General features: G+C 41.0%; 2 protein-coding genes across 6 annotated transcripts in view; one reads left to right on the plus strand and one right to left on the minus strand.

Moving 5' to 3' along the window:
• The window catches only part of LOC141381087 (uncharacterized), a 460,537-nt gene that overhangs the window by 72,526 nt on the left and 364,242 nt on the right, over positions 1–23,769 (plus strand). The gene's annotated exons all lie outside the window — the stretch shown is intronic.
• LOC137490032 (interferon-induced very large GTPase 1) overlaps positions 1–23,769 on the minus strand; it is a 114,746-nt gene that overhangs the window by 67,875 nt on the left and 23,102 nt on the right. For 2 of the 4 annotated variants that reach the window (XM_073943800.1, XM_073943801.1), the window contains one exon: positions 7,193–13,172. In XM_073943800.1, coding sequence (XP_073799901.1) covers positions 8,401–13,098 — 4,698 coding nt within the window. In that variant the 5' untranslated portion in view covers positions 13,099–13,172 and the 3' untranslated portion in view covers positions 7,193–8,400. Of the gene's footprint in view, positions 1–2,507; positions 2,623–3,674; positions 3,864–7,192; positions 13,173–23,769 lie in introns of those variants that run through there. The other 2 variants (XR_012400694.1, XR_012400693.1) reach the window with 2 other exon arrangements.

Here is a 23,769-nt window from a genome sequence, read left to right on the forward strand (position 1 = left end):
CGAGCGCTGAAAACGGATCGTTTAGAAAACGCTGGAGAGGCCGTTTTCATTCTGAAACGCTGCTGCTCCGTCTCAGTGTGGATGAGCAAAAACGGAGACATCTGAAAACGGAGGCGGGGCTGCAGACATTCGCCTCTCTGATTGGGGCTTTTCCTGAATATTAAGTAGCCTAACACGCACAGTCCAGTCCTGCATTCTCTCCTTGTAAGTTCAGACTTCGTAAGTTTGATCAAGGCTGCAGTCTCTTCTTCTCAGTTTGATATGGAAAACATACCGAGGACACGGGTAAATCTTCAAAGGGAACAGTGTACTTTATAACTTCATTCACATCACCCTGGCTAATTGTTTCACTTTCTCAACAATAAAATGTACACATGATATAAGGAACTGCCTATTTTCATTTTAATATTAACAACTAAACAGACAGCAGAAATGTTGAGGCGTCGTGCTGCATATATGAGCGTCATCTTCACTGTGTGGATATTTATAACAAAACGGAGCCGATAACAACTGTCTCCTTTCAATTTCAGTGAAAATACGAAACCCTCTCTTTTGCTGAATATCAGTTTTATTAATCGATAATGGCCATTATAAAAGTGTAACATACAATAAGTTTATACATTATAGGAAATAAAGGCAAGCGATCAGTCAATATACAGAATGTACACGGATTAATCATTAACTTATCTTTGCGCTCAGCTAAAACACGTTACCTGAGAAAAAGTAATAGATTCCAATGACCAAAGTCAGGGAATATGTCGTTAGATAAAGACAACAAGATGAATGAAATATCCCGTTTAATAAATATAGTGAGATTAGATTCAGCGGGAGATGCTTGATGAGAAGTCTGACTAGCACAGCTCTCATCTGGGTAGATGGGCTGGAGCGCTTGCCAGAGAGTGTCTGTGTGGTCACGTGATGTGCATTTTCAGCATTTTGGTGTGGACGGAGAGCAGTTCAGAAACGCTGGGTGAAACGCGAGTGTGGACGCGGATCGTTTTCATTCTACAACGCCGTTTTAAAACTAAAACGCACTAGTGTAAACGGGGCCTAAAGTTATCTTAACCTGAGTACTTCAAGGTCAAATACGTGTCAAAACACGGTGTTTAGTGATTATTCATATTAACCTTCATTTGTGTAATAAACAAATGAGTTGAGGATCAAAAAACACGTAAAAGCAAAACCATTAAAGTAACAGCCCCTAATTCCTACTGCCGCCTTTTTTATCATTATTATTAAAGCAACGAAAAAATTCCTCAGTGCTCTTGACTAAAGACTTTTGTAGCTAAAATGTTTTTCTTGCAGTGAAGATGCTTAAAGCACAGTTTGTTTCATATTTTTATTCTATTTTATTTATTTCTCTTTCCTTTGCAGGGTGGAAAATAACTGTATACAGTTGAAGTCAGTATTATTAGCCCTCCTGAATATTAGCAACCATTTCCCTCCCCCAATTTCTGTTTACTAGAAAGATTTTTTTCAATACATTTCTGAACATAATAGTTTTAATAACTAATTTCTAATAACTGATTTATTTTATCTTTGCTATGATGACAGCACATAATATTTCACTAGATATTTTCAAAATACATTCATTCAGATTCAAAGTGCGATTCAAAGGCTTAATTAGTGTAATTAGGCAAGTCATTATATAACAGTAGTTCCTTCTGCAGACAATCTAAAAATATATTTTTTCTAATATATTGCCTTCAAAATATTTAAATCAGCTTTTATTCTAGCTGAAACTAAACAAATAAGCCTTTCTCCAGAAGAAAAAATATCATAGGAAATACTGTTAAAATCCCTTGCTCTGTTAAACATCATTAGGTAAATATTTATTTTTTTTTAAATTCTCAGGAGTGCTAACAATGTTGACTTCAACTAATAATCGTTTGGAATAATCGTGATTACAATTATGACCAAAATATTAGTGATTATGATTTTACCCAAAATCGAGCAGCCCTAATCCTAATTCCAATTTTGATATTAGAAAATAAACTACAAAAACTAAAACTTATATAAAGTTAAAACATTATTTGATACTCAATGAATAATCAGTAATTAACAACTAAGCAAATTACAACCAATAACACACAGCTAGAACAGAACAAACACGCAAAGGTCAGATTTGTCTAACTGAGATTTAGTTTTTAATAGTTGAAAAATGATAGCAGCAGGTTGTTCTCAGAAAAGAGTGCGGTGTTTGTTAATTAAATGGATTGAACAATCTTTTCTTTCTCGTTCTGAGGTTACATTAGTGTGTATGTGCTGTCATGATATAAAATAGTGATTTTATTGTTAGTGGGCATTGTTTCGTGTACACCACTGGCCAACATTTGTCTATCATCATATAACATTTAACATATAAAAACTGATCAAAGCATTTGAGTGTGTGTGTTGCTCATCCATCATAACACACGGGCTGTGCAAACTCAGGACCAATTTTACATTTTGTAAGAATAATAGTTGCTCTTGAAAACATGTGAAGATTCATCACAGCCAAGTCTTACCTGAACAACATCAGCATGTTGGCTCTGTTCAACCTTCTGCGCAGAAAATCCCTCTATTCACATCATTCCTGAAGCTCCTTGCTGAGAGCAACCTTCAGGTCAACCTCCATCCAACCTGTCAATCAAACATCACAACCAATCAGGACACGAGAGTACATTTTCCTACTATGCAAGTCAACAGGTAACAGGTTTTCAACTTTCCTCAAAATATCTTCTTTTGTGTTAGGCAGAATGAGGAAATCCTTGAAGGTTTTGGGTTAACTATCCTTTTAGCGCTAAATACATATGCATGAGGTTTAAAATATAAAAGTATTTATCCATCCTAAGTTTGTAACATAATACATAAACATTCTAATCTTAGATAAGGTTTTACCACAATTATAAAGGTCACTACACAGTGTGTTTCAGCTCTTGTCAGTGAAAATAAGTGCCAATTTAAATGTTTAACGTCCCAACAGGCTAAAAAAAAGCACATTTATCCACTAAAATAAATTTGTATAATAAACCTGGCAAATAGCAAATACACGGCCTCCGTGTCTTAAGAAAATAACTAAAGTTAGAAGTTTAATAATCAAAACCCTGCTGAAAAATCCAGCTTAAACCAGCCTAGGCTGGTTGGCTGGTTGACCAGCCTGGTTTTAGAGGGGGTTTGGCCATTTCCAGCCTGGTCTTAGCTGGTCAGGCTGGAAAATGACCAGTCAAATCCAGCTAAAACCAGCTTGACCAGCCTGGTTTAAGCTGGATATAGCTGGTTTTGGCTGGACTCCCAGCTTGGCTAGGCTGGTCAAGCTGGATTTAGCTGGTCATCCCCCAGCCTGAACAGCTAAGACCAGGCTGGAAATGGCTGGAAACCAGCCTGGAAGTGGCCAAAACCCCTCTAAACCCAGGCTGATCGACCAGCTAAATCCAGCCAACCAGCCTAGGCTGGTTTAAGCTGGATTTTTCAGCAGGGAAAGTTTGACGTGAAGCATTAACAGTCTGTATTTTTTTGTTGTGTTTAATTTAAAGGTGTTCAAATGTACATGTAAAAAAACACATCAGGCCGTTTTATCATGTGTAAACAAAAGGCACCTAAAAATAGACAGTAAAACAAACATTTGCGGGTTAAACTAGCCATATTAAAAAATTCAATGCAAAAACGGAATAGCCGCGTTGACGTTAACTTGCCTTTTATTTTGAATTCCAAACGGCTTCTTTGCGTCCTTGAAGGCCATGTCGGGAATAGACGCCAGTGGTAAAACCATTCCAAAATAGCGAGAACAGTGTAACTACCTCGTGAAGGACTCTTCCAGAAATGAGTAAACGACGGGAACACCCGATGGTCATTCCTTACACCCTTCGTGAATTCACTTCAAGGGTTCTACTAATGTTTGGAGCAGGGCATAGAGACCGTTATGACGCATGCGCAGTATCTCAGAGGAGAAGCGATATTATTGTACATTTTACAGACATTTAAAAACATTGCTTGCGATAAAAAAGTTTAAACTGTTTAAATGGTTAAAAATATTATTATAAATAATAATTTTGTTTACAAAATTATTTATTATCCATACATTATGATATTATTAAGAATCACGAAAAATGTCACAATAAAGACATTAATAATAAGCACAACTATTATATTAGTTACCATTTTTAATGATGATTGACACCAAGAGTAAAGGATTACAATCAAAATATTAGATTCAAGCATCACAAGACATTGAAAAGTTAAATAGTTTATTAAAAATACAGCTTTGAATCACAGCATTACATTATAGCTTACAAAATATTTGCATATGGATGTTATTCTGAATTTAAATGACGTTTTAAACAAATATAGTTAATTTTATCTTTGATCAATTAATTTCAATTCATCTTTATTTCTCTTGCGCTTTTACAATGTAGATGTAGATGTGTCAAAGCAGCTTCATATATAAGTTCTAGTGAATTGAAACAGTGTCAGTCCAGTTTTCAGAGTTGAAGTTCAGTTTAGTTCAGTTCACTGTGGTTTAATTTTCACTGCTGAAAGTCCAAACACTGAAGAGCAAATCCATCCATGGTCAAGACCCAAATGCAGCCTTTTTAAACACTGTCAAATTAATGTTTCCAAACTGTTGATAAGTAATGAAAAATGGAAATTTGAATTTTCTTCTGAACTCCAGGTACAATTTAAAATTGCATTAAAAATATTATATGTATTATAATTAAAATTGTTTACTCAAACGTTAAATAGAATAGACTTTGTTTGTTGAACGGGTACAAATAAAATGTTTAGTTCTCCATAAAAACCATGTGTGGTTAAATCTGGATTAAAAAAGATAAATAATGCAAATTAGAAAAAAGAAAAGTAGAGCACAGTATTAAAATGTTATTGCACAGTAAAAATATGTATATCACATAAACGTTTACCGTATTGCACAAAAGTGATCACGCATTCATACAGTAGCACATACTGTACAACTGCAGAGAAAATATATTGCACATACAATACAATGAAAGAAAATGGTACTCATGCAGTGTACTGAGTTATATAAAATATATAAAACACATTGAAACACATATGATATTATTCTCTAGCATTTTTGATGCATACGGCAAGGGAAGAAGCAGATTGCGAGTCTTGTAGTGCAGGACTTGATCGATCTGAATGGGGTATAATAACAGAGACTTTTCATCTTCAGCAAGCCAGCTCAAGCGCTCCTGATGAACTCTCATATTAGAAAAGTACATTTTTAATTTTATTTCAAATTTTGTTTTTTTATTAAACAATGATCTTCACTGCATATTAGAGAGAAGATTTAAAAGACCCTTTCACACAGTGATGCCGGTAAATACCCTGAAAATTTCTGAAACACTTTACTGGTAAATTCAACAAAGTGCTGTTCACACAGGCAATTTTTTCCAGAAAAGACCATTCACACGTCCATTCCAAAACACTGGTAAATTCTGACAACATTAACCAGAAGTGGCATTTAACAGCTGCACTTGTATTTGTAAATAGGGGTCAGGCTTTAGTTGATGGTTTCACTTTTATTTAAAGCTGCAGCATTCATGTAGCAATTCTGTGGATGGATAAGTATTGTGAACAACTTGATGTAAACATATGGAGAAACTTTTCGCATGTCGAGAAAGTAAACTTACAGCAGTTTATCATAAGCATTTTATCGATATTTCTTTCCACAGCTGGCATTAAGGAGGAACATAGAAACATTATCTGACCAACATCTAGCAGCTAAATATGTCTGGAAAAATATTCCGAGGGTTTTATTTTCATAAACAGTGCGGATGTGAATGCGTCTGAGTGTTCTGATTGGCTGGAGCAGACATCTTACGTCAGTGCGTTCTAAGCGTGGATGTGCTCTTTCTGGCAATTTTCCTTCTGCGTTCACACAGAGCAGCATTCCGGCAAATTACCGGTAATGTTACAACTTCTCTTTCCAAAAACTTGCCTAAACGAATTTACTGGTATTTTCAAAAAGGGCGTCTTCACACATGATCCCTTTCTGTATGTGTGAAGGGGGCTAAAGTCTTACAATGGACATGAAGCACTGCATTAAAATCCATTGTTCTGCACAATGTCTTTAAAGCAAGTGGTGCTCGCTGCAGAGCCATTTGAGGAGAGCTGAGCTCCAGCGAGGGGGAGCTTAGGCTTGAGCTCCACCTTTTTTGCACTTCTTCTACGAGTGATGTCACTGGGGGTAGGGTTAGGGGTGGGGTTGGTGTACGCATTAAAACAGCTTACAGGAGGAGGAGCGACAGCTCATGCTCCCCCTCGCTGGAGCTCAGCTCTCCTTAAATGGCTCTGCAGCGAGCACCCTCTCCTTTATAGGGCTCCTATTTCACCCCTTATACAAGATGTAAAACAAGCCTTTGGTGCCTCCGGAACGTGTTTGTAAAGTTTTAGCTCAAAATACCCATCAGATTATTTATTACACAATGCTGAAAGCTTCCTTTTTGGGGTCAGAGGAAAGTGTAGCTGTTTTGTAGCCTGTGTCTTTGAATGCAAATGAGCTGGCTCTCCCCAGCCGCTGTTTATGTCTGCTTGTCTTAGCAGCCGACAAATCTGCAGCAACTTTGTGATGCTATCACGTCAATATGGACCAAAACCGATGAGGATTATTTCCAGTACCTTGCTGAATCTCTGCCACTGTAACGGAATCCAGCTAGTGTGTGCTGTGCAGGTAAACCTCGTTCCTCTGTCCTCTAAAGGTGCTCTATTGACAGACGCTAGAGGTCATGGTCTGCAGCCTCCTTGTTAGAGCAACCGACTCCCATGCGGAAGGTCGCTGGTTTGATACTAGCTCAGAGCAGGTTGGGTGGTGTAGGACCGGCAGGGTTACATTGGTGCCGTGACCCGGATGGGAGTGAGGTTTAGGGGGGTGAATGTAACAGAGGCCAGCCTAGTAAGTGCTGTGCAGGTAAACCTCACTCCTCTGTCCTCTGAAGGTGCTCTAATGACAGACACTAGAGGGCAAGGTCTTTGGCCTCCTTGTTAGAGCAGGCTGGGTGGTGTAGGACTGGCGGGGTTACACCACGAAGGATTAAGGCAGTTCTAAAAGCAAAATTGGGTCCAACCCGATTCTAGTAAGGTGTACATAATAAAGTGGCCGGTAAGTGTAGGCTACTTATTACAAATTTTACTCACATTCATCCAATGTTGTTATTTTTTATGTATATTTTATAGTCTTTTTCTGTTTGCTGTCATTTATTCTTTGGTCATTTATTCTTTGTATTTAGAAGTTTTACCTACACCAAGTCTCAGACAAGATAGACAGAACCATGTTTTTACCTCAGCAATTTAATTTCAAATACCCAGCATTTTTGTATATTTAAAAGTTGTTCCAAAGACAATGTGATGCAAACTGATAATAATGCTGAACAAGAAAAAACAGACTAAAAAAACTTTTAAACCTGACTAATTAAATTGGGAACTTAACAATTCCTTAAGGGATTTGAATTATAGAAATGTGATAATGATTTGTTGGATAAATTGCTTCTAAAATACTAACTACATAAATGAATTTACTATTTTATAACTTTTCTAAATACTTTGTCTGAAATGTAATGTAATACCTCAATAAGTAATTGAATTATTTGATGCAATACTTCTGAAATGCCTATAAAGCTCAACTTCAATTAACAAATAATCAAAATAATATTCATTATTTATCAACGTTTGGAAGCAAATCTGCTGTGAATGCCAGTTGAAGTGGCACGGGCATCTGTTTTTTGGATGCCTCTTAAACTCTTGGCTAGGGAGTCTGGAGTTCCCTGCAGAGACTACAGCTCCCATTACCCAGCTCTGGATAAATCGCAGGCAATGAATGTATGGATGTCCCAAACTCAACTTTAGATGTAACAAAATATACACACAATGTATCAGTTGAAAAGTGGAGAAACAGCTACAGAAATTTTCTAAAACACAATCCAGAGGTAATGTTCTGTAAAATAATGTATTTTATCCCCCCCCCCCCCCCTCCTTTATTCCCTATATGCAGATGAGCTTTTTACTGTAGTCTGAACTAATGCAAAAAAAAAAAAAAAAAAAGATTTTACATGCATAAAACGATGAAAATTAAAATGTAAAAACCTGTCAAGTTGGGTAAAGGTTTTCCTCTACCAGTCAATACCACATATTAACTTCCACTTTGTTAGCAATATAATTAATAAAATATAAAGATAACCATTTAGGTTTTATGTTTAGAAATCATTTTATTTCTCCATCTGTAGTCTTAACTCTAGTACAGTTCATTTAAACATATTGCCATTATGAACATCTTTTGAAATGTTTTAATAACATTTACCAGTGTTAACAAATTACAAGACTAATCTCGTGTTTTCTGAGAATGAACTATTTGAAGTGAGGAAAAAGAAACCCATTGCAATCTCTGAAATAAATTTATGTGTTCACTTAAATGTATTTGTCTAAGCTCTCAACAGTTTCTTGTTTTGAGTATTTTCTCCACCCATCTGGGATCTCACCACCCCCTTCAAATGTGTTATTGTAGTAATTCTCCAGATCTTTCTGGAATCTGCACACAAACCACTTCCAGTAGGGCAGTTCAGAGAGATCAGGAGTGATGCTCCAGTTGGCATAATCTTCTCCTGCTGTTCTGTATTCTCTCCAAGGGATTTTTCTATCTAAGACGATAGAATAAAAACATCGATCACTGGCTACAGCTGATGAACAAATACTGATGGACAAGTTTGTTGTATGTCTGTAACTCATCCCTTTTAGTCCAGTATAACGATGGAAGGGAACATTGTGATCTCCTTTGTGATTTTCAATGGTGTTTGTACAAGTGGCTCCACAGAATGGACACTGAACCCAACAGCACTGACAGAAGTGATCAATCAGAAGATCATCTGGCCTGATCTTATAGTCCAGCTTTACTGGAAATGTGTCTGTGTTGAATCTGCTGCTGATGTCTGACATTACAGCAGGAAGTTCTTGTGTGATCACATCTTCTAGGAGTCTGAAATCATCAACATCATCATGTTTGACTCCACTGAGGTCTTTTTCAGAGAAGATCAGCTGATCTGAGAGCTGCTGTGTGAAACTCTTCAACCACAAACCAACATCTCCACTGTTGACTTGAACATGTTCAGTAGATTGATGTGCTGCGTTCATGATCTTCTGCTGCAGGAGTTTAATGTTCTCCTCCATCTTGGGTAAAACACTGATGCTGAACTTATCTCTGATGTAGCGACTGACTTCATGTCTGATGAACCTCTTGAAATGACCTCTGGGATTTTCAATGTAGTTCATATATTTGCCAAAGTCCTCCTCTTCTGCCAGTGTCTTCAGGATGTGTTTCTCAAGATTTGATCTGTTTCCATTCAGTGATTCACAGTTTGATCTCATTTCATCTGACAGATCTTTGGCAGTTTTCTTGTAGACGCTCTGCTCAATGGGCTCCTTCAGTTTCTGACAGATGATCTCAGCAATAATGGCAGCTGTTGTTGCTCCATGACAGTATTTCTGGAAAATACTATAGTACTCTTCTCTCTTCTTCTCCACATATATTTTAGGATCATTGGTTTCTCTAAACTGTCTGTGTTGGTCAATGATCATATCATTTGCACCCTTACAGATGCTAAGACTTAAATCCATTATGAATTCATTCTTGAACGTATATGTCACTGGTCCTTCCTGATGTTCTGTTACTCTTGCTTTAATGTAATTTGTGAGTTGTTGAATGTCACTGATGTTGTAGCCCATTGTTGAAATGTTGAATGACTCAATCATTCTGTCTGTCTGCAGAGCTACATCATTGGCGAATGATCTAATTTGGGCTTCATCTGCGGGAGACAGAGTTCGGTCATATCCAAATCTTTCTTTTATAGTTGCGTATGCACCTTTTACAACCTCTTTAATCCAACTTTTTGTCGACCTTTTAAAAATAATGTAATCCGAATAACTCGGAACAAAGAAAATATTGCACTCATTCTCCGTCCAATGGTCTACAGGAATACTTTCATAGATGTCTCTAAGGATCTGTCTCACGTCTCTCATTAAGTTGATGTCTCTGATTAGAGGAGTGTCTGTTTCGATCTTCTTCACACTCTGATCCCAAAAGCAGTCAAACTCTTTCTTCAGGGTTTCTTCATCATTTGTTATGTCTTTGAGTTTTAAGGCCAGTTCTTTGCTCTTTTCATAGAGGGCATTTTCATGAAGTTTCCTCTGAGCAGATATTCTTTTGTTCAGGTCTCGTTGCTGAAGAATCTCAGTTAATTTCCTCTTTGTTTCTCTTACAATGTCTTCTTGAAGCTCTTTGATTTTGATTTCAAAGGATGTTTTCCACTGAATCAGTATATCTTTATTTTTGTCTTTGTCAAAATATTCAGACATTGATTTTTGCACTTCTTCACTGGTCTCCATCAGTTCTGCTTGAAGAACAGTTTCCTCAACTTCATGAATAGCTTTATTTTGGATTTGGTTGGTTAATCTGTTTTCAGTTTCCCTCATGGCACTGCGGACACTCCAGGACCACTTGCTGTACTCAGTCTCCAGTTTCCTGTAGGCTGAAATCTCCAGGGAATTTCTGAAGCTGAAGACGAATCTTTCATTCAGTAAAGCCTTCCAAAGATCTTTAATGCAATACCTTATATCTTTCAGCATCATTCCATTTGATGCATGAGATAAAACAGTTCTTTTTAGTTCTTGAATATCATCACAGTAGTTTGGGTTTGGTGGAGCCATTGGTGGACTGCCCTCCCAGAGATGAGCAAAATACTTCACATCATTCTGAACATCAAATCTAATGACGTCACTGAAACAATCTGCAGAACTATTTTCTTCTTCAGCAGCAAGTTTTGTCATTTCATCCAGTTTCTCCAGCAGTCGTCTCCTACCCTCCATGTTTTTCTCTCCAGCTGTGACGTCTGAAACATTCTGATGCACAAACACACAACTGGGATCCAACCTGACCTTCTTCATTCTCATAAAGGCCTGAGCAACAATCTGAAGAACGTCCTGCATCTCAGACGGGTTTTCTCCAGAGATGTTAATTAATGTCAGATTTGCAAGACCAACAACAAATGTGGCCAATTCATTGTCATGATGTCTTGTTGATCTTCCAGCCAGTTCTAGAGCACGAAGACCCTCAGTATCAACAACCAGAATATAGTCAAAGTTCATCTGTGTTTTCATCTCGTCAGACACTTTGACCAGCTGCATGAAAGCTCCTCTGGTGCACCTGCCAGCACTGACGGCAAACTGGAGTCCAAACATGGCGTTCAGCATGGTGGATTTCCCAGAGCTCTGAAGTCCTAAAACTGACAGTACAAAGACTCTGGTCTGGTCTCCCAGTTTCTGGATGAGTTCATCAAAAACAGCAGAGATCCAGACCAGAGGAACATGAGCAGCATCTCCATCCATCAGCTCCAGTGGAAACCCAGAGATCATCATCTCTGCTGCGAGACTCGGGAGAGAAGAGAAGTGAACCGGCAGATCTTTCTTGTTCTCCTTCACAGATGAACATGATTCATAGATCTGACCGATCTCCCTCATGATGTGCTCCAGACCAAAGGCTGCAGCTTGAAGATCCTCAGATATTCTCTCAAGTTCAGTTTCTTCAGCTTTGAGTTGGTCAGGTTTGTTATGGTTCTTTTTTAGTTTCATGACTATTGACCAATTTTGATCATATTTGTGGTGTAGAGCAGACAGGTCAGCTGATGTATACTCATCCAGGAGAATTTTGAGCCATTTGAGGAAAAATATCTTTTCTTGTTCATTATGTGAGTTAATTTCTTTAACAAAGACCTTCATGAAGACACTGATGTCAGACTCATGCTGCTGTTGACGGATTTTCTTCATTTCTGTTTGTTTTCTACTGATGTCCATCTCAATCTCTTCTGCTTGAGGTCGATGTAGTTCTTTGTTCTTCTGACTCCACTGATGCCACAGTTTCCCCTGATGAGGCAGAAATGATTCTTTGATTTCTGTCAGTTTTTTCTCCTCCAGTAAATTGATCATCTGCTGTGCTGCTGCTCTTCCTCTCCTGCAGTCTTCATCATCTTCCTCATCTACTCTGATGTCTGAGTGTTTGGACACATCTTCAAGCCTGAAAGTGGAAGATGATTTTGAGAGACAATCACTTATAGCTCCTCTGAGTTCTTCAGATACTTCTGACTGATTTCTGTTTTTCAGACCAATTTTGTATTTCCCCTTCTTCATCTCAGTTACAGCAGATTCATCTTCATTAAAAAGACAGATAAGTGGCTTTCTGTTCTTGTACAGTCTATTAATTATTGCTGCTTGTCTGTCATTCCTGTCCAGTCGTGGCAGAAGAACCACATTGACTGAGGCCATCTCAGTGAGGATCCTCCACTGTTTCTCGTGGTCTCCTGCATCTCCATGTAGATTACAGAAGGCCACACAATCAGTAAATGTATCTGTGTTTCTCCCAGAAGGGCAGAACCAGGCGATCTCCACCACTCCATCCATCAGGACTCTGGATCTGCTGCTGCCTGGGCAGTTCCTGTGGAAGAACGTGTTGTGTTTGTCATTGATCAGAGTGTTCATCAGCTGAGACTTGGATGAAGACACAGAGCCAAACCTGAAGAAAAACACCATTGGAGTTTGTGCCTTGAAGGTCGGCTGGGTTTGACTGATGGTTTCATAGTTGGTGTTTCTGATCTTCCAGCTCTTGTTGATTTGTCTGAATGTCCAGAGAGGAAACTCAATCTGTTGAGTTTCTAGATCAGGAACAAGCAGAGGCAGAGCGAACTGACACTGGGACAGTTTAGTGACCATCAGCTGCTTCAGGAAACCATCAGCACGATGAAACACAGCCATCTGAACATCCATTGGGTGAATGAGTTCGGGCTGACTTGACCTTTTGTTTTTAAAAGCATCCTGAAAAATATCACCGTCATCTTCAGATTGGTCACTGACACTAAGCAATGTTTGATTGGTCTCAGTGTTACTATTTGTTTTAATATGTCTTGCCCTGTAGTTGTTCATCAGTAGTTTTTGTATGAAAGTCTGAATCAGCTCCTCTTCAGCACAGGTTTCATGAGACTGTATTGAATGTTCATTAATCTGAAGAACATCTGCAGCTCTTAGTTTGAGTTGTAGATGGAGTCTGTGAAACAGATGAGTCATTTTTTTTCTATCTTTTGCTTCAGCTGTTGTCGATCCGGACAGACTCTTGTTGTTCAAATGTCCTCACTTTCCTCCTAAACAAGAAATAAATAATTTAATTACTTTGATATTTTAAACAGGTAAATAATTGTTAGTTTAATTCTATACAATAATGTACATTCAAACATTTAATTCTAAACAACTCTGAGGGTTATGGACACTGTCGGTGATGGTAGGTGTCTGTTCTAGTTGCTTAGGAATTTAATAGAAATATATAGCCAGCCAAATAAGGTTCAGCTGGAGGATGATTAAGTCAGCTGGTGACATCTGCTGATTCTATAGCACAATGTCAACACAAAAAGGAAAACAAACACACCCTCACACACGACAACACACATGGCATGACACATAACATACAGGAGGAACACACAGATCCATAAACTGTGACTGTGCAGTATAGAGCATCCTGTGAGGGACTCCCTTCAGATTCATCAACATGCATGATCGCATTTATCAAATTTGCTAAAGACAAAAAAAAAAAAATAAACGTTTTAAGGTATGGCTATATTTAACAAGCAAGAATTCTGAAACAGCAGCGTGCAGCAGATGCTTTAAAAAACATGTCAAAACAAATCAAACTTAATGAAACATTTGAGGACACATTAAAGGCAGAGGAATGCACTGTCCTTGACATCTTGCAACATCATTTGGCACTGTTTTAGTGACTACATATACATGGACATCAGTAATCTAATTATTTGCCTTAATCTGAATAAGACAATAAGTTACTTTTTGAATGTTCCTTTCATGATCCTGTTTTATAGCACATATATTGATTAATAGCATTGCGTCACCACGCTGTTAATGTTTTCTCTGAAGTTTCAAGTAATTTCAGGTGTTACATTTAAAATTTTTCGACTTTAACTGCAGTTCAACAGTTTCACTTTCATTCAGCAACATTTCATTCATGCCCTGTGACAAACGGGTATTGGATAAGAATATGAAGTAAGGACTGATGTAACAGTGTTATTTTAATGGAATTGGATACCGCACACTGAATGGGAAAAATAAAAAAAAAAAACTAAACGCAATGGTTACTAAAGTAACCATAGTGGGGGAAATCCACTATGGGGATTTCGTCACAATCCAATCATCTGAAAGAGTAATAAAACAGGCCAATGAAATGCCAATGAGTTGACGCTGCCATCTCACTTCAACAAACTTCTGCCAACAAACACTTACAATTAGTGTTTGTATAAAGACACCACTTGTGCCAAACTGAGGCACCTTTTTCTAGTTGAAAGATCCTTTTATGGCTAACAGCTAAAGGCAAATTGTTTTCGTTCCCCCCTTCGAGGAACGAGGGTTACTTTGGTTACTTCCACTTCAGGGAAATCTATGAAAACGCCACAATGATTCAACCTTTACATGTCTTTGAGCCGCAGTCTTCCAAAGTGTCCCCTGGCCCTAACTTATCTTACTTACCTGAGAAGTTTCACGGGTTTAGATAAATATTTGGGGAGTCGTAAAAAATACACCTAGTTAAATTCTAGGAATTTTTAAAATACGACAGTACGTTTTCAAAGCATTCAGTCCAGATAGGTAGGACACCGCTGAGGCCAACTGCTTCACAGTTGAGCAGACCTGGTTAGTGGGAGGGAAGACACAAGCCCAACTAAGAACAGGGAGCTACACCGTAGCTGAGTGAAGCATACGAGATCGCCAGTGGGGATCACACATAGCAGGCACCTATACCCAGAACACGGGCTGTTGGGATAAATTGCAGACCGTCTGTGTGTTTCCTTAGTAGGCTGGAGCTCCAGGAAGGCAACAACAACTGAGAGATGTGAATCCAACAGTTTATTGCTCTCTTCTAAAGAAGACTGGTGTATTCCCAGCTTTTATACATCATACTCAGGCTTACATAGGCTATGAATACGTGCAAATATTCAGCTCAGTTAAGCAGAACAATTTTATCCAGTGCTCAAAAATGTCAAGGCGCAACGTCAAGGCGCCTAGTACAGGGACAACTTACAATAAGATAATACACAGTTGCAAAACCAGAATATTTGGAGAGTGACTACATGGATATTTCGATCGCACATAGCAGGCACCTATACCCAGAACATGGGCTGACCCAGTGGGCATGCCAACAATGTAATGGGCCAGGCACATACCTGAGTCAGATGCTGGAGATCTCGGAGGAACACTGTAGGGTTTACCAAATAGGGAACTTAACTAAACAGAATTAAGAAAGCGCACGCATCTTGAATTAGAAAGAAAGACGTGGCAAGCATTTACAACACCAAACCAAACTTCCTCATTCAACAGCGGACGTGTGGAAATCAGCTTCACTCAAGATTAAAAAAATCTCTCAATGTATTAGGTGTTGCCCAGCCCACAGCTCTACAATGTCTGTTAGAGAGGCGCAACGTGCTAACGCCCAAGAGGACGTGCGCTCCGAGTGGAGTTACCTCTCACTCCTGGGGGACTTGGCTCGCCCTGGCTCAGATAAGCAATGAAGAAGGCATCCACTGTTCAGTGGGCCAACCTCTGTTTGGATATGGCACTTCCCTTCTGCCGATCAACGTGACAGATAAGAGCTGCTCAGATGATCGGAGTATGGTCCATATAAAAACGCAAAGAGCAAACAGGACACAGCAACAAAAGAGGCTGGGTCTGCCTCCTCTGTGGGCAGCGTTTGCAGGTTCACTACATAGTCTAAACGAATGCTGTAGGAACCTAGGGCACTTAGGTGGGCCGGGGTCTCAGGAGAAACATGAGAGTGGGCCGGCCTAAAAGACCGGCACTTTTCGCTGACAGAAAATGCCTCCTGATACCCGCACATTTGACCGATGTGACCAGCAGAGCTGTCTACCTGGACAAAAATCTTAAAGATACTGATTCGAGTTAATTAAGCAGATCTCTCCTAAGAGAGATCTCTAAGTGGGTATGAGAGGGGGACAGGATAGAATTATTTATCCATGTCTCCTGCCTCTGGGAACTGGATAATGAGGCAATGCTTTTTCAGTGCGAGGCCATCGCCACATCCTCAGAGCGGGGATGATCATAACACTAACCCCTCAGTGCAGAGGGGACAGCCTTAGCTGAAGGAGGATGGCATCACACTGGTATGACATGTTCGAGGACCTTCTCAGAGAGAAGTACACTACACAGCGAACAGACTCCACTAGAGGGAGTAGGCATGCCACATAGAGGGTGCTCTAGCCTCTAGCTCTAGAGTGACGGTGTTAACCACCTAATCGGTAGGTCACCTAAGTCCTCTGCACTTCATCTATGAACCACATGTGAGGTTCTATAGATCTGGGCACAGGTGCCAAATGATGCCTGTCCCAGAGAAAAAGCAAGAGGATGTGCCAGGCAGGGGCCATCATGAGGAGGGAGCTAAAATACAGGTCTGAATGAGCCAGACAGGTGCAATAAACAGACCTGCTCCCCGTCCCCCCTGACTTTACACAGTATATGTGCGAGTAGGTTCACTGGTGAAATGCATATGCGCACACCCCGGGGTCAGCTGTGTAGCCAATGCACCAGACGATACCCACAACAGCTGGACAGTCGGGGGAGGGGTCACCATTTTCCCTGGCGAAACTGCCATCAGAGCACATAGGTTGCACGGTTGACCTCGGCGGGGAAGAATAGGATGCAAGCTGAGACATGTGGCGAGAGCGGATAGCCCCATGCAGTTGATATGCGCCATCATCGCCATGCTGTTAGTCCTGACCAGCACGTGTTTCCCCTCTTGCACCGGTAAAAAACGGCGCAGAGTGAGATACACTGTCAACAGCTCCAGGCAATTAAAATGCCAATGCAACCATGATCCTTCCACGGACGCGCAGCTGCATGCCCGCAACACACGGCCCCCAAGGGCATACCAGAAGCACCCGTCAAATCAACGACATGCTTGGACACTTGTTCTAAAAGCATGAAGGCCTGTAGAAATGCAGGATCCATCTAGAGCAGGGGTCTCAAACTCGCGGCCCGCGAGTGCAATATTTTGTGGCCCGCGCCGACCGATGTACACTGACAGAATCAGTGGAGCGGGGAGAGAGAGCCCTCCCCGCTCCGCTGATTCTATCCGTACACAGCGGTCACTGGCATTCCCCGCCCGCCGTGTAAGGCCCCGTTTACACTAGTGCGTTTTAGTTTGAAAACGCATAAGTTTTGCTACGGTTACGCCATCCGTCCACACTACGCCGGAGTTCTCGAGCGCCGAAAACGGAGCTTTTTGAAAACGCTGGAGAGGTCGTTTTCATTCTAAAACGCTGCTGCTCCGTCTCAGTGTGGATGGGGAAAGACGGAGACCTCTGAAAACGGAGGTGGGGCTGCAAACGTTCGCCTATCTGATTGGGGCTTTTTCCTCAATATTAAGTAGCCCACACAGTTCAGTCACGCATCCTCTTCTTGTAAGTTCAGACTTCGCAAGTTTGATCAAGGCTGCAGTCTCCCCCTTCTCAGTTTGATATGGAAAACATACCGAGGACACGGGTAAATCTTCAAAGGGAACAGTGTACTTTATAACTTCATTCACATCACCCTGGCTACGTTGTTTCACTTTCTCAACAATAAAATGTAAACATGATTTAAGGAACTGCCTATTTTCTTTTTAATATTAGCAACTTAACAGACAGCAGAAATGTTGAGGCGTCGTGCTGCATATATGAGCGTCATCTTCACTGTGTGGATATTTATAACAAAACGGAGCCGATAACAACTGCCTCCTTTCAATTTCAGTGAAAATACGAAACACACCCTCTCTTTTGCTGAAAATCAGTTTTAATAATCGATAATTATAAAAGTATAACATGCAATAAGTTTATACATTGTAGGAAATAAAGGCAAGCGATTAGTCAATGTACCTGGATTAATCATTAACTTATCTTTGCACTTAACCAAAACATGTTACCCGTGAACAAGTAACTTAAAGAGCCCATATTATGGGTTTTTGAAAATTCCCCTCCATGTAGTGTGTAACACAGCTCTAAGTGAAGTGAAGTATCCAGCTAAGGCTTAAATCTGTAAGAATACAGTGTTTAAAACTGTTGATTCATCTATAAAAGAGTCGATTCATAGTGCTTCAAACGAGTCGCCTTGATACCGACTCATTAGGTGTTTCGCCATGACGTACGAACGAAACAAGTTTTTCACGTGCACGCGCAAACCCGGGAGATTTCAAACCTGAGGCCCCGCCCTCTGACGCAGTAACCCAGACACACACACACACACACACACCCACAAACACACGCACACAAACATGCCGGTCGATTGAAGTCACATTGCAGATGGATATATTGAGTCTCTACCCAAAGATGAAACCTCAGCATTATAGCCAAGCAGTTGGAAACTACTGGAAACTTCTGGAAGCTACATGCTACAAAGAATACTTCATCTGCGTTTGTTAAAGGAAGGATCAGTAACTTACTGATGGACATCAGGATGGGTTTCTTCCATTTCTCAAGTGTAAGTACGTGCGGTTAAAGTTGTTGCCTCGTTGACTCTAGCTTGCAAATGTATTTAGTTGTGATTTGTTACTTGTAACCGCGTGTACTGTATCAGGTTAACTGGATATTTTATCTTATCGCGTGCAAAGTCACGTTAAAAACGCGACGCGTGCTGTTTGTTTATGGAGCTCCGTGCTAGAGTTCTGCTCCCGCGATTTATTCGGAAATTTATTCCCGCGCCGCAGAAATCTGGCGCGGGGACAGCCGCGGGAATAAATTTCCGAATAAATCGCGGGAGCGGTCGGTAACGGGTTTAATTTGGGACGGGAGCGGGCTGTCTAGCAATATCACGGATATTGCTATGCGAATTAGAAAGAGAGAGTCTGCGTGGTGCTTGTGTGTGTGTTAGTGCGCACGCGCGCGTATGAGAGAGAGAGAGAGAGAGAGAGAGAGAGAGAGAGAGAGAGAGAGAGAGAGAGAGAGAGAGAGAGAGAGCGAGCGAACGAACGAACGAACGAACGACAGCTTGGCTGTCTGGACTGTATACTGGGTGATTTTTGGTTGTGTTCTCCGCTCTAGCGGGACCGGGCGCGGCGGGCAGAAAACGGAGCGGGTTCTCAGGCTAAAACCTGGCGGGTGCGGGCGGAAGCGGGAGCGTTGTCATCCGGAGGTGTGTGTGTGTTTTTGTGTGTGTGTGGTATGGCCAGTACACGACTGTCTCCTTCGTTCGGTTATCCGTGGCACTATCCACTCGCCATAGTGTGGCAGCTAAAATCCACGTCTGCACTATCGAGCGTGTATGAACTGTGATTACTTTTTAAATTGCTGATTAGCTATTGGCCATTTCCCTCTCTGACTGAAGGCAGTCGACCAATCGCGACAGACTGTCATCGGTCCAATCAGCGCAGATTAGCTCCGCGCTAAGGAGGGGTTTGGGAACAAATGAATCACTGGACGATTCATACAGGAGTCGCTGGGATAATTAGGTAAAAATAAATGCAGATTATAAGACCATGAAAGTGTTTTTTGACCTTGCATGCATATTAGACTGTTGTTGGAGACCCTTACAACCAGGATATGACCCTATTTCATGTATAATATGGGCTCTTTAATAGATTCCAATGACCAAAGTCAGGGAATTGGCCTATGTCGTCAGATAAAGACAACAACATGAATGAAATATCACGTTTAGCAAATATAGTTAGATTAGATCCAGCGGGAGATGCGTGATGTGCAGCCCGACAAGCAGAGCTCTCATCTGGGTAGAATGCTGGAGCGCTTGCCCGAGAGTGTGTGTGTGGTCACGTGATGTGCGTTTTCAGCGTTTTGGTGTGGACGGAGAGCTGTTCAGAAACGCTGGGTAAAACGCGAGTGTGGACGCGGATCGTTTTCATTCTACAACGCCGTTTTAAAACTAAAACGCACTAGTGTAAACGGAGCCTAAGACGCTGTGATGGGCGGGAAGTGTTAAGGAGGGAACTTCGCGCCGGCCAGAACCAAGGTAAGCTGTTCCCGCCCCTGCCTGCCACTTAGCTACCTTTCTGCAGCCTGCATCTTATATATATTTTAGGTAGATACAGACTGGTACAGACTGATGTGACTGGAGTGGGGTGGGGGTGTTTTATTTAAACATATATACGCCTTTTTTTTAGGTGAGGGAATGGAAGTTTTGAGTGAGTCTAGACAGGTCTGATCATCTTCAAGCCATACTGAGGGTCTCAACTGCTTCCGCTCTAAAGCCAAATGTGGTTCAGATTTGTGAGAAGAAGCGCTGTCAAGTCTCTGGCAGCAAGGAGTAGGCAAAAGATGCCATGTTCAGAAGAACTGTTCATAATCTTCACTCAATGTTCTATTAATGTTCAGGACACTTCATGTTCAGAAGAAATAATTAAAACTGTTAATAATGACATTTGAGGACTTTTTTTTGTGAAATCCCTTATGCGGCCCAGCCTCACCCAGACTTTGCCTCCTGTGGCCCCCAGGTAAATTGAGTTTGAGACCCCTGGTCTAGGGGATGGTGGGATTTGACATTTAAGTAATTAAAATATATTTATAAACAGTGAATAAGTGCATAAGACAACCAAAGTAATTCCAAAAATATGTGCTTTTATTTACAATTCCCAAAAGTGAACAAAAACAAGTAAAGCAAAAATATACTATATACACTATATACAACACTGAGACAAAATACAAAGACGGAGAAAAAAAAGGGGAGCTGGCAGAAGGGACGTGGGCGGCACTAAAGTAAAGAAAAGAACAAAACCCAAACTGAATCTAACTTCCCAGAAGCATCTAGCTAACTAATTATATGAAAACAAAATAGTTAACACTCGAAGAGTCTTCCGAGCCCTGACTGTCTACTCTGTCTATATGTCCAAAAAGTATAAGGGGTGGCGCTTACCCCTAACCTAATTTACTAAACAGAAGAGCAGTCCTAAGTGTTGAGAAATGTATGTCACGTGACCTTCTTACCCGTCTGCTTCGTCCAAACCTCGTATACAACATAAATTGAAAAGGATATACGAATAACGGACGGATAACGTGCACACAGAAACAAGCAACAACAAAATACACAGTTAGACAGGGTTTTCTAAACGCAACGCAATTAACATGGAAACAAGCGGAAAAGCAAAAAAAGTCAAGGGCTAGTGAGTGGTATGGCGCGCGCTTTTATGATGGGTGGTCTTTGCTTATTGGATGTGACATAAAAGTGACGTAACTGGGGAGGAATGACTGACAGCTCAATGGACCAATGAACAGAACCTGAGAATAATGAAAGCAGATATGGGAGAACAGAGCGGGAAAAAAAAAAACACAAACCGAGCACAAATAACACAAAAACATAACACTACCAGCCATGAGAACAAATATTGTTTGTTAAATTTTTTTTTTGAAATAGAAAAAAACCCACAAAACAAACCATGCAGTTTATTTGCGACCAACTATGCACACCTGGAAAGAGCATCGGCCACTATATTGTCGGTGCCTTTCTTGTGACAGATTTCCAGCTTGTAATTCTGTACAATCAAAGCCCAGTACGAGGCGCTGATTTTGATTGTACATACAGGAGAGAAAAACGGATTGTGATCAGTGTAAACAATGATTGGAAAAGAACTGGAACCAAGGTATTGTAATGCCAAAAGTAAGGCAAGTGCTTCTTTTTCGATAGTGGAGTAATTAATTTGCTTGTTGAACTTCCTGGAAAAATAACAGACTGGGTGCTCGATGCCATCACGGTCCTCCTGAATAAGTACTGCGGCAGCACTTAAAGCACTCGCGTCTACTTCCAGTTTGAAAGGAATTGTGAAATCTGGAGCCGCGAGGACAGGAGCGCAGCAGAACAAAGTTTTTATGCTCTCAAAAGCATGCTGACACTCAGCTGACCTAATAAACTGCTGCTAGGGACTAAGTAAATTATTACCTCTTGATAATGCATTTTCTACAATGAACGAGTGAAAAGAACCTGTATCACGCAGCAGCACAATTTTACACTGATCTTCAGGGTTACCAGATAATGAAATTAAACCCTTGAGCAAAAATGGTTTAAAGCTCGAATTAGTATTCTAATCATTACTGTTAGTTAGAATAGATTTAGCAAAACCAACACTTTTAGATGGCTGTTGCAGATTATTTAGCTTTAGCGTGGTACAATCAGCTATTACGTGCCCCTGTTTATGGCAGTAATAACACTCCCTTGCCTCTTTAGGTCAGAGGTAGTTGTCGGAATATGTGGAAAATTAGACTGGACAGACTTAACTCATTTGCCAACACAGCTGCTTGCGACAATGACATAGCTTTTTGTTCGTTAAGGTAAACCACCACATGTTTAGGCAATCTATCTTTAAATTCTTCAAGCAAAATTAATTCTCTTAACAAATTAAAGTCAGTTGCCTTGCTTGCATTACACCATTTATCAAAAAGAACGCCTTTTTCTCGCACATACTCAAGAAAAGTTTGACTGGAAAGCTTTTTATAATTTCTAAATTTCTGTCTGTATGCTTCCTCTTTAGACCCAGAATAAACAGGGGAAAACAGATCGAAAGGCTAAAAAGTGCTGGCTTGCCTTCAGTGTCTGCAGCTGCAGCACCGCACTCATTTCGCCCTTCATCGACTCATCTGCACTTAAGCTTGAGCTTGCACTTGAGCTTGCACTTGGGCTTGAGCTTCTCATTTGGGCAGCAGAAGAGCTGCGGAGGCCACCTGCTGCCCAAATGAGAAGACCTGGTGGCAAAAAGATATATGAACTAATCCTGAGGAGGGGGAGAGCACATATGAACGATGGTTAGTGGGGAGGGAAGACACAGGCCCGCATAGGAGGGGGGGACTTTACTGTGGCTGAGTGAAGCACATGAGATCGCCAGTGGGTATCTTGCATAGCAGGCACCTATACCTTGAACGCGGACTGACCAGCGGGGAACAAGTCGTAAGCTCCAATGCAGTCACATAACGCAGAGCCCAAACGAGACACAGCAAGAAAAAAGAGGCTGGGTCTGACTTCTCCATGGGCAGTGCTTGCAAGTTCACTATGTAGTCTACAAAGATAATGCTGTAGGAACCTAGGGCACCAAGGTGGGCAGGGGACATAGGAAAATGTGAGAGTGGGCCGGTCGAATTGCTGGCACACTTTGCTGACCGAAAATGCTTACAGATACCCGACCTACTTAACCAATGCCAACACGACCTGCAGAGCTGTCTACCTGGACAGAAATCTTAAAGATACTGAGTCGAGTGGATCAAGGAGACCTCTCCTAAGAGAGATGTCCAAGTGGGTATGAGAGGGGGACAGAATAGAATAAATTATACAAATCTTGCGCCTCTGGGAACTGGATGATGAGGCAATGCTTTCCCAGCACGCCAACATCCACGAATCCTCAGAGCAGAGATGAACGTAACACCAGCCCCTCAGTGTGGAGGGGACAGCCTTAGCTCCCGCCAGCTGAAGGAGGATAGCATTACACTAATCTGACATGTCTGGTGTCCTTCTCGGAGAGAAGTACACCACACAGCAAATAGACTTTAGGGCGTAGACATGCCTCGTAGAGGGGCTTTAGCCTGAGTGACGGTGTTAACCACTGAACCGGTAGGTCACCTGAGTCCATCTATGGACCAGACAATGTTCCAGAGATCTGGGCGCGGGTGCCAAATAGTGCCTGTCCCTGAGAAGAAAGCTTCTTCAAAGGGACATGCCAGGGATGGACTGTCACCAGAGAGGCGCAATAAACAGACCTGG

Source organism: Danio rerio, chromosome 3, assembly GCF_049306965.1.
Source record: "Danio rerio strain Tuebingen ecotype United States chromosome 3, GRCz12tu, whole genome shotgun sequence".
NCBI lineage: Eukaryota > Metazoa > Chordata > Actinopteri > Cypriniformes > Danionidae > Danio > Danio rerio.